Here is an 11,749-nt window from a genome sequence, read left to right as displayed (position 1 = left end):
CACAACCGGTCAAAAGTTTTAGAACACCCCAATTTTTCCAGTTTTTTATTGAAATTCAAGCAGTTCAAGTCCAATGAATAGCTTCAAATGGTACAAAGGTAAGTTGTGAACTGCCAAAGGTAAAAAAAAAAAAAAAGAAGGTAAGGTTACCCAAAACTGAAAATTATACAAAAACACTTAAAAATGTAGGTCTTTCCTACAGAGAAATTGCGAAGAAAGTCAAGGTGTCAGTGAGTACAGATTCACTCAGAAACTGGGGGAAACTCTGAAAGGAAGAGGTCTGGCAGACCCAAAGCCACAACAGAGTCAGAAGACAAGTTTCTGAGAGTCAACAGCTTGCGTGATAGGCGGCTCACAGGACAACAGCTTCAAGCACAGCTTCATAGTGATCGTAGTAGGCAAGTCTCAGTTTCAACTGTGAAGATAAGTTGCAGGTTTGACAGGTTGAGTTGCAGCTAGAAAGCCATTGCTAAGACGTCAGAATAAGAAGAAGAGACTTGCCTCGGCCATGAAACACCACCGATGGACTACTGAAGACGCTGTTATGGACTGATGAATCAAAATTTTCTTTTATCACGCAGGAGTTTTGTACGCCGTCGAGTAGGCGAAAGGATGGTTCCTCAGTGTGTGACATTAACTGTTAAACATGGAGTAGAAAGGATGGTTCCTCAGTGTGTGACATTAACTGTCAAATATGGAGGAGGAAGCGTGATGGCCTGGGGCTGTTTTTCTGGATCCAGGGTCGGCTACCACAGCATTCTGCAGCGCCATGCAGTACCCTCTGGTATGCACGTAGTTGGTCAGGGGTTCATCCTACAGCAAGATAATGACCCAAAACATAAGTCCAAGCTATGCCAGAACTACCTTAGGAAAAAAGACCATGATGGTGAGCTTGAAAACATTTTTTCAATAAAAAACTGGAAAAATTGGGGTGTTCTAAAACTTTTGACCGGTAGTGTATATTAATCTCAAACAAAATTGGAGCAACAGACAAACTAGAAGTTGAGAGGTACACATTTGTTAACAGAGCAAACAGTCAGGCTCATGTTAAAAGCCCATTTTGTTTGCAGTTGTACTTTTGAGAAACAGCTAACTTCATTGGTTTTGACCTATTTTTCATTAGTGTAAGAGACTGCAAACAATAACCAGCTAGGATGTGTCCTCAGGCATGTTAGCCAAACAATGTTGAAATGACCCCTCACGAATTTGAAGTGTACCGAATCTGACAAATGCAACCAGCGAAAACAGTTTTAAAGCTCGTACAAAAATCAAGTAGTAGGCATCCCAAACCTTGACCAAAACCTGTCCTTAAACCTTCTTAAACTTGACTTGTAACTTAAATTTGCTTTGCTGATTTAGTACATCAATTACTTACTGACTTGGCATCATGTTGGAAAAAAGGCAACATGTTGTAAATTAAAATCAGCTCTTTAATAATAAAAGATAATAAAACATCTTATAGCTCAAATCCAACACTTCATGCAGCAGCTCTCGTACAAATCCTCCGTCGTACATGACTGGCAGCAGCTTGGATCTCCTGTAGAGTGATGACTTTCAGTCTGTTGGTTTTTGACAGCCGGGAAGCCTCCAAGCTCACCAGTCTGAGCAGGACTGGTCTGGGATAACTGAGCCGGCTAGACAGGAGGTCTGGACTCCTCTTCTCAGCCGGATTTACCTGCAGGGGGATTTAAAATAAATCACACTTAAACATTTAAAAACCAGAGGACTCTTGTAACATTCATATACACACTCATTGTATTAAATCTGATACAAAAGGTGAAACTTAAACACTAAATGTCCATATAAATCACTGCGTCTGCTGCTGTTCTGACCTCTTTATGAGCTCTGTACATGAGAGTGGAGTAAGCTCGAACCCTTCTCCTTTTTTGTTGAGGAATCCTGCGAGCTGCTCGAACGGGAGCCTTCATTATTTTTGTATCAGTCTTGCCTAAATAGTCACTGACTGAAAGAAATCAATGGATGAAATTTACAGCAGCTTTTTCAGCTTAAGAACACCGACAATGAAAGCAAGAGGAAAGAGTGTGTGAGGGTTGAAAAGGATGTTTTAATAAACACAAATTGAAAACAGCTTTACTTAATTAGGCTTAATTACTCTCACCCACCAGGCTTTGAGTGTGAGTTCAGGCGTCTTTTGCATGAGATTTCAAGAGAGAAAAGTAGCGTTCAAGCACAAACAGGAAGATCACTGTCACATTATTTTGTTTTAAGCATAAAAGGTGATTTTTATTCACATTGGATCCCTTAGATGACTGGAAATCTGTCTGTACAAAAGGACAGAATTTAAAAATCTTAATCTACTTGCTTTACTCTCATCTTGTTATATTATCATTTACTAAATGTTTGGATGCATAAGATGTGGAGATATTATTCCCAAATTGTCCCAATTATAAAAGCAAAAGGGAACTTTAATGCATATTTTTAGAAGTCTAAAAAGTGCTTTTTTGGAAATCTAGTTGTTCAAATGAGAGTCAGAGATTGAAGGTTAGATTTAGCTCTTTACATTTTACAGTAAATGTAAAATGTAAAAGCCTGATCTAATTCTAGAAATGATATAACTTATATGCATGATTACATGCTTTGCAAAGAAATGTACTTTCTTATCTTGTTCTCCTACACTTCAGCTTTTCCTTGATCCATTAGAGGAGCGTTTGGGGAGTTTGTCTGAATTGATGGTCTAAAGATAGATGGCATGCTGTACAAATTGTAAAGCACTATGGGGCATATGTGTGATTTGTAATTTATACACGACCAGTTTAAAGTTTTAGTACACCTCCATTTGTCCAGTTTTTATTGAAATGACATAGTTTAATGTCCCAGTATACTGTGAAATTAAAGCATTGAATAAAAACTTTTTGTTTAAAGTCTGTGTAAAGCATTGATAAATACATTTTCACACCACACAAAAAAAAGTGTTATTAATCACCCAGCCAAATTTGACGGATAATAAATGAAATGAATATATATAAATATAAATATATATATATAAAATTAGGTTTCAAATTCATGGAAAAACAAGCAGTACTCTGAGCTCTGACACTGGGAGCGTGTTTGCTGAAGGCGCTGAAACCACAACCCCAACTGAACAATCTGAGCCTCTGAACTTGACAACCCTCATGCCAAACTCCCTTAAAAATATACAATTTAAACAGGTCTCGTTTGTAGGTGTAAGGCAACATGGATGACCATAACCTAACCTTAATCCTCTAACTCCACAATTCAGTTCTACATAGTATTTTCACATTTTCAGCAATTATTTTCTAATATGTATGTGTTTCAAAAGAAAGCTCTGATTTTCCTTTGCACAAACTGTAATGAAATTTAATTTAATGATTTTAATCTCCACTGACAGTCAAATAACTATTCTTCAAAAAATGCTCTTTAGTTTTGTTAATGTATTATTAATTTAACAGTTATATACCTATATTTTACTAAACATGAAATGGAAATTTGCACCGTCTGGTCAATCATACGGGCCACAGGGCCCAGCATAAGCCATCAACCCCCACAACCACCACCCCCACCCCTCTCTCTCCCTCTCTTTCTCTTTGTTTACCACACACACAGTCTTGGTTTATTATTTTGGTTTTCTGCAGGATTTTTTAATTTGACCTCTGTGACCGTGCAGTGATTTCAACAAGCCTAAAGCAGAAAGCCTGCTGGTGTTACTGGTTCTGCTGATGGTTTTACAGCTGTGGGAGGGGCTTTGTCAGATAAGGATGGCATTAGGTAAGGCCATTAGTGTCCAGTGGATTATTATAATCCAGCCTCTCTATCACTACTGTCTTGGTTTCTCAGTCTACAGTTGGTCCCGTCTGGTTTGGAGCAGGTTGGAAGATGGCTCTCATTGTGCAGCGTTTCCTGCTGGCCCTGCTTCTTCTGGGAGCTAACGGTACGATTTAGTCTAAACTTTCTGGTCTTTATTCTGCTGTTAAATTGTGAAGATATAATCTGGATTATAGTTAATTTACACCCTTGAAATGAGATTTGTAAAGTCAAAAGTTCTTAAAACAATCTCAGATTGGATGATATTTTGAAGAAAATGTCTGAAATGTTAAAGAAGTTGTCAGCTGAGAATTTTTCTTTCAGAAATGTTTTTGATTATTGTGAATGTTTTTGTTTAGTGACACCATACTGTATTATCTATGTCTGTGTTGTGCTATTTTACCTTCTTTTGAATGTGGTTACACTGACAGATTGATACACAGATTGTGTTTGCTAGAATGAGCGAATACTGTGTCCTAACAGTGTTTTGTTTTCCTCCTCTGTGCTTCCCTGGCTGCCTGGCCCTTTTTCCTCTCTGTCCATCTGCCTTAACAGTGTTCATCACCATTCATGCTCAAGAGGTACAAAGAAACCTCACCAACATGGTAAAAATGTCTGGTAGTGTTAAAACACATACAATTATTTGTATAAGAGTAAACAGATCAGAGTTAATTTTTAGCACTTTTTGATCAGCTACAGCAGAGATATTTCAACTTTGAGTGGACAAATTACTCCCAAATAACAGTTAAAAATAACATCTTCTCATTCCTTTTTTGGTTATTCATTAAAAATAATAATTTTATATATTTGTTGGTGTTTCTGTTGCTGTGCTTTTCGGATTGTGTTAATTATATGTTGTTTGTGTGTGTTTATATGAGGCGGGTGTGTCTGAGGCATGGACCAGCAGGTCTTGCAAATGTGATTGCGAAGGAGGAGAATCCCCAACTGAGTTTTCTTCCATCGGGTCTCCAGCTGGTACCTCCATGGTGCGTGGAGTGGACTGCATGCCAGGTAAGAGCCGTCAAATACTGTCCTCCCCAAAACAAACAGACATTTGACCAAAATAAAAAAAATACATTCATCAGTGCACAAAAAAGGTCTTGAGTTATTGCACTTGAATTCCAAAAAAACATTTTTCTGTTTCTTTAAGTGTAAGAAATGATACATCTTATATCACACGTGCACTTTACAACATATTGTGCTCAGATTTGACCTTCTATTTTTTTATGTGGGGTGCACAGTTTTACCTACTCATTAATTGGATTGAGTTGATCAGATGATACATTTATGCATTGAACTGATATAGAGTGGCCTTGTAATTTTGATAGGAGTGTTTCTAATGATCCAGGTAATGAGCTGATTGTATGTGAACCTGTATAACTTGCCGGAAATATAAAACAAACCCATTTTCATTATCGATAAATCGGATGATTATTTTCTCAGTTGATTCCTAAGGTGATGTTTGAAGTTGTTGGTTTTGGGCAAAACTATAGAAAAACCCAAAAGGAAGTCAATTAAAGATAATACAAGGCAAAAATAATCAAAACAAACAAACAAACAAAAATACAAGGCACATTTGAGAAGCTGAAACCAGCCATTTTGGGGGCATTGTGCTTGGAAAAAGAATCCAAATACGTTCTGGTTATCTATTAATACATAACAATGCAGACAACTCTGTGTGTGAGTGTGTGTATGTGTGTGTGTGTGTGCGTGTGTGTGTGAGAGAGAGAGAATAGATAGAAAGGGGATGTCTGTAGATGCACATGCATGAGTGCATTAGACTCCAGATTTGACGCTGCAGGGTAGACATGCTTCAGTGGAAATCTTTGAAGAGGGTTGATGCAGATGGAGCCATAAACATTATATTTGCCGCTAGAAATGCCTCCTTTAAGGCTGCACACTAAATTTGCTATTTTAATAACATAATATAATAAGTAATCTGATTTTGGATCTTAATCTGTATTACAGTATTACATTATTGTAATATATATAATCATGTACATCAACCAGATTTTTTTCACACAAGTTGGTGTAACAGTTTGTGTTAAATACACAAAAAATGCTCATAGATCCAGATACAGACATTAAAATTGAATTGCAGATGTTCAAATTTAAATTTTTGTGAGTGCATCAAGGATTTCTCACCCCGCGTTTGGCGCTTGGCGTTTGGCCTTAGGCCTTAGGCTTAACTTTCCACTAAATCTCTAGGAAATCTGTAAACCGATTTCCAAGATCTCTTCCTAAGAAACAAACAAAAAGCACAGAGGACAAACCCGTTGAACCCTGAATACAAAGATCAGCATTTCCAACCTGAAGCGAGAGAAGAAGGAAAAGGAGTTGATGGACAGACAGTGAAAGGGTTTTCCTCAGTGTGTGTCAACTGAGCCCAAAATCACATGGCAACCGGTGACAGAGAGGACAAGAAGTTAACAGATAATCATTATCTCAGAACATGAAGCTCAGATTACGAGGCTTGTAAAAGACTGTGCCTATCGTAAAATCACAGAAACCAGTAATTACCACTACATGGACCCGGGTTATGATAAATGATAAGCGAGACAGACGTTCCTGCACGGCCTCTGACTTAACATCACCTCAATTCATTGTGTGTCTCACCTCTTGTGTTTTCTCATTAATTCAACAGTTTGGATGCATTTTATTTTAGTCTGAAAGTATATCCGAGGAGAATACAAAGCCACTTGCATTACTGTTATGTAAACACTTATCTCCTGACTCACTCAGGCACTGCTGCTATATGCGTTGTAATACTGGGATTAGACAGGATATGACCCTGTGGCAGATAGGCTTAAGCCAGTAGTAAACAAAAGCGCAGCAGGCTACTTCTATTACAGTACACGTTTCTGCTCCATCTATCTAGAGCATTAGAGTAAAAGACTCACTTATGCAGCTATCCTCTCTCTGTATTAATATGTTTATTGCGTGCATTTATAAAGTCAACAGAAGACTAGTTATCATGTGTTTTTCCTGTAAGTGAGAGGGCAGATTGACAGATCAAAGCTGTGGAGAGAGGAGCATGGCCATCTGTCTGCCTCCTGCCCTAATGGACATCACTGATCTCTCACTGTGGAGAATTAAACTGCAGGCTTTTAGGATGGGATATGGGTCACACCAGGGCTGCTAGGCAGGGGCTTTTGGAGTGGGAGGTTGTGAGGATGGGAATCAGTGGCAGTGAGAGAGGAAGAGATGTATACAGAGATGGAGAATTAAGAATCCACAGAGGCTTAGCGATGATCATTTACCAGTTACATTTCAGTGCTTTGCCAGGCAGACATGTTTGTGCTGTCCTCCGTTGAGGCCAGGACGTCTTTGAATGAAAATAATTATATTAACTCAAACAGCAGAACGGGTTTAAATTGAAATTTATTTCAAAGGGAAATGTGTCTGAACGTTGTCTCTGATCCCTTTGCAGAGTGTCCATACCACAAACCTCTGGGCTTTGAGGCTGGATCAGTGAATTCAGATCAGATCACCTGCTCCAACCAGGACCAGTACACCGGCTGGTTCTCCTCATGGCTCCCAAGCAAGGCCCGACTCAACAGTCAGGGCTTCGGGTAGGCTAACGTAAAGATTTTGTGACACTTGTACAACTTTGTCATGTCTTTACGTTGGGGATTTTTTCCAAATAATTCAAAACAGCAATGGATATTTTCAGTCATACAGCAACTTTTTTTTGAGGAAAGCAAATAGTAAAGGGAATAGTAAAAACTTAAAAGACCCACAAAGCATAAGCAAACTAAGTGAATAGAAAAAATAAATACATTGCTATAATAAACTATAATTTTTAAGTACACATTTCTTTAAGAAAATACTTTTATCCACCAATATCAAACCTCACGGGGGAAGCTAGCTGAGCAAAAAAGAAAAAGGGATATATATATATACTGAAATGTATGAATAGCATGGATAATCACAAATTGTTAAAGCAACTACAAAACAGGCATAAAAGGCTCAGTCAGATTCTTAATCTTGTTTCGTAATTCTTCAGATCCGATATTGCCTAAAAGTTACCATTTTGGAATCAGTACTGAAACTCAGATATCATATTGGTCCAAATATAGAAAAAATTATAATTAATTATGGCGAGACATATAACTGCTTCAGTTTTAGAGACCTGGTTTTGTTTATGCTGGCTTTTCCTCCTGTCATTAACGTTGTTAGTTATGTTTTTTATTTTCTAGTCAAAATGTCTGCAGTGAAAAAGATCTCTACCCAGCTCTAGTTATATGCATTTTTCTCTTTTAATGAACCCTAATTAAAACTTTTTTGTTATACTCATCCTGAGAAAGTATCAGAGAATCAAACTGAACCACTGTGTTGTAACCTAACTACAGCGTTAACATGTAGTGTTTTTGTTCTACAGATGTGCCTGGCTGTCTAAATTCCAGGACAACAGTCAGTGGTTGCAGATTGACCTGAAGGAGGTAATGATAGTTTCAGGGATCCTCACTCAGGGCCGCTGTGACGCTGAAGAGTGGATCACCAAGTACACCGTTCAGTTCCGCACAGACGAAAGCCTGAACTGGATCTACTACAAAGACCAGACTGGAAACAACAGGGTCAGTCCAACTCAGACATAAGAAAAGAAACACTAGACAGTGTACATGAATGTGTAACACAAATACAACATGCAGCTGGAGGTCACGTCTCAAAACACCACAATATGCCGTTTAAACATTACACTGACAAACATGAAATCTGAGATCTGTATCATCTTTTTAATGATGGCCTGAACAGTGAAGACAACAACAACATGTCTACATTTTGTAGATAGAAATAAAGTTATTATGATGGAATTTTACATTCAGATTTAGAATATGTGTTCATGAACATTGTCCTTTATCGGTGGAAAGCATTCACTTTACTGGTTCACTAATTAGTTGATTGACAGAAAATGAAATGGTAAATTGGACTGCATTTATATTTCACCTCTTATAGTCTTTCAACCAATCAAGGTAATTTACACTGCATGTCAACATTCACCCATTCACACACACATTCATACACTGATGGCTCAGCCTTTGTGAGCAATTTGGGGTTCAGTATCTTGCCCAAAGACACTTGAAACACTGATCTTCTGATTAGTTGATATCTACCTCCTCCTCCTGCCAATAGCCAATAATGTTGATTTACATTTTTCTAATCAAATAATTTGTCCAAAAAAAGTAACTTCTCTGTTCAAAACAAAAAATTGTTTCAGATTAAAAAAAACTTTTTACAAAAACTTAAAAAAAAAAAATTGACAGATCATTTAAAAATGAAAATTATCTTTTTGTTCCAACTTTATTAGTATTGTTAATTGTATTAGTAGTAGTGACACTTGTAGTAGTAAGTTTTAGTTTTAAATCGCAACATATTGAGTCAGTTTCACTTGTTTGATGTCATTCTGAATCAAATGATCTCTTGAGCTTTCGCTCCTTTTTCTCTTCAGGTGTTTTTTGGAAACTCTGACCGCTCCTCGTCTGTGCAGAACCTCCTGCGGCCACCAATCATGGCGCGCTACATTCGCATCCTCCCCCTCGGATGGCACACACGCATTGCTCTGCGCCTGGAGCTGCTGCTCTGCATGAAGAAATGCACCTGAACCTCTCCTCCCACTGTCCTCGAGGCCTTGCCCCAAAACCTAAATCCTCATCAGAGTGTGTGGTTTGTGATTATATCCACAGATTTGGCCCCTTCCAGCTACATGTATTGAACCACAACTTGAAACCAAAATATTCTGTTTGAAACCTTTTCAAACTCCACTCTCCGTTGTCTGTGTTAAAGCAGTTTCACACTGGGGGCTTTAATTTGATGAGTTCTCAATAGATTGGTACATTTGCAACGAAATGGCATAAATTCAAAGCAATAATTAGTCATGGAGAGGGAGAGGCAGCGTTGCTATGGAGGTTGTATCCACAGGTCTGGAGACAAGCTCCTCCAGAACATCTGTTTCATTCTGTGACAAGTCGATCAAATGCTCACTGCATCCTCTGATATTTACAGAAATGGTCAACAATTAATTTACAGTTTTGCACCTCCTTAACTTCCCTCGAAGGAAAAGCTGGCATTCTACATTTTTCTTACTGTCAACAAATCCCATAAAGAGACCAAAACCAACAATTAATTAATTCTATTAATATTAACACATATTGACTGATTTTATTTTATTTTCCCAAACAGATAAAAACCTACCAATGAGCAATGCTGTTGCACTGGATGACATGTTCCTTCATTGCAAAAAACATGGGTGCTGTATGTTATTTTTAATTAATCCCGCATATACCACCCTGCTTCCATAAATACTCAGTATAGCTTGCACATTAATCTGCAGCTTAAAATATTCTTCAGCAAATGCATTATTTACTCCTGATTGCTTTTAAACTAGAGTGACTAAATGTTATAGCAAATCATTTAGCCTGTTTTGTTAAAGTATATTCAGAGCTTGTTTTCTAAAAAATGTCTTCAAGAGGAACTATTGGACTTGGGGAGCGCTACATAACGTATTGCTGGTTTTGGTCTTTTCATTATATTTGTTGATGATAAGGAAGATAAAGAATAATACCACACTTTTTCTTTAAATATTTCTGTGAACTTACTTCCTATTTTTTCCATTTATTGTTTTTTTGTTGTTGTTAAACAATCAGCATGTTTTCTTTTTATACCTCAGGCACGTTCACGTGACATCAGTCACCGGTGCCATATAGAGAACAAGGAATGGAAAATTCAAGAATATTCAGATGTGGTTTTGTATTGTGGTGAACTCCTGTTTTTTTTTCTGGAACATTTCACTTCGATTTCCCATGGTGCTTTTGGGGTGCATGTTTTTCTTTTTATTCTGGAGATGCGTTCTTTATTGTATTTTCAGACTATTTCCTTGATAAAAGAAATACTCACTAATACTATCATGCCTCTTGTCATGTTGTGTCTCTACTACAAAACAAACTCATGAGCCGTTCAAAAATGTACAGTTGGCTTTTATTATGAGACCCTATCATTTTAAAGTAGAATGGTCAGTATAGATACACTCTATTATTTCTATTTACACCCTGTAAGAAGTGGGAAACAGCTTAATGAAAAAAATAACTGATGTTTTAGGAAACACATTCATATTTGTGAACAAAAATTCTTCTTCTTCCCATCTCAGTTCATGTGTGTGACTTGCTGGGGGTTGAAGCCTCCATCTCTATCTGAAGTGTTTAGTCAGTAAGCTAATGTAAGGCTTCGGGTCACTGGCAAGGCAAGCTTTGTCATCACTCTGTCCCATCAATGGTATAAACTAACCCACGTCAGCAGTCATTTACAATCATTAGCGATCAGGATTTTCCATAATACACAACAAGGGGCAGTTTTGCCAGTCCTGGATCATGTCCAAGGACAAATTGAAATAAAAAAAATGTATTGCAGAGCGATGTCTTGATATTAAATGTGGACATTTCTCTTGCTTTAATCACAGTTTACAGCTGTAAATCCTTCTCTGTGCTATATTTGGCTCCAATTTCACTAGCCACTGATCTGGCTAGTACAATCTGCATCCGTCTGAGTCTCTTTCTGAATGTTATTGCTTTCAATCAGCCATATAGTCAATTGGTTCAGTTTTTTCTCTCTTTTTTCGTGTGTCTTTTCACCTTTTCAACAAATGAGGAACAAAACATGACATTATCCAAATCAAATTCTCTTTTTTGTTAGTCCAAAGATATCTTGAATTTCTCACAAATGCACCCATCCTTCTTTCCTTTGTTCTCTCCTACGATGCTTTTCTCCAACTTTCAAAGCTCTCAAACGACAGAGGAGGAGGAAGGAACGAAGGATAAAGGTAAGACTGGAAGGACACTGCTGTGTACACTTTGCCTAGGCCACAAATAGTGTTTTTGTTCTATACAACTTTTTTTTCATCACAGGTCAGTAGACGACAAGTAAATGCTTTTATGAACAACCTAGTTAATTAAAATCATCCCTGATTATGGCT

General features: G+C 37.6%; 1 protein-coding gene across 1 annotated transcript; it reads left to right on the top strand.

The window, feature by feature from the left end:
• Window positions 1–3,855: 3,855 nt before the first annotated feature.
• On the top strand, window positions 3,856–9,385 carry rs1a (retinoschisin 1a). The gene is made up of 6 exons (XM_062419512.1): window positions 3,856–3,910; window positions 4,339–4,364; window positions 4,662–4,794; window positions 7,214–7,355; window positions 8,165–8,360; window positions 9,233–9,385. Exons 1-6 carry the CDS (start codon window positions 3,856–3,858, stop codon window positions 9,383–9,385), a joined length of 705 nt encoding a protein of 234 aa, XP_062275496.1.
• Window positions 9,386–11,749: the final 2,364 nt, after the last annotated feature.

The sequence above is a fragment of the Scomber scombrus genome, chromosome 1 (genome assembly GCF_963691925.1).
Source record: "Scomber scombrus chromosome 1, fScoSco1.1, whole genome shotgun sequence".
Lineage (NCBI taxonomy): Eukaryota > Metazoa > Chordata > Actinopteri > Scombriformes > Scombridae > Scomber > Scomber scombrus.
Note: the sequence above shows the minus strand (reverse complement) of the source record. Positions and strands in the feature narration are given on the sequence as shown.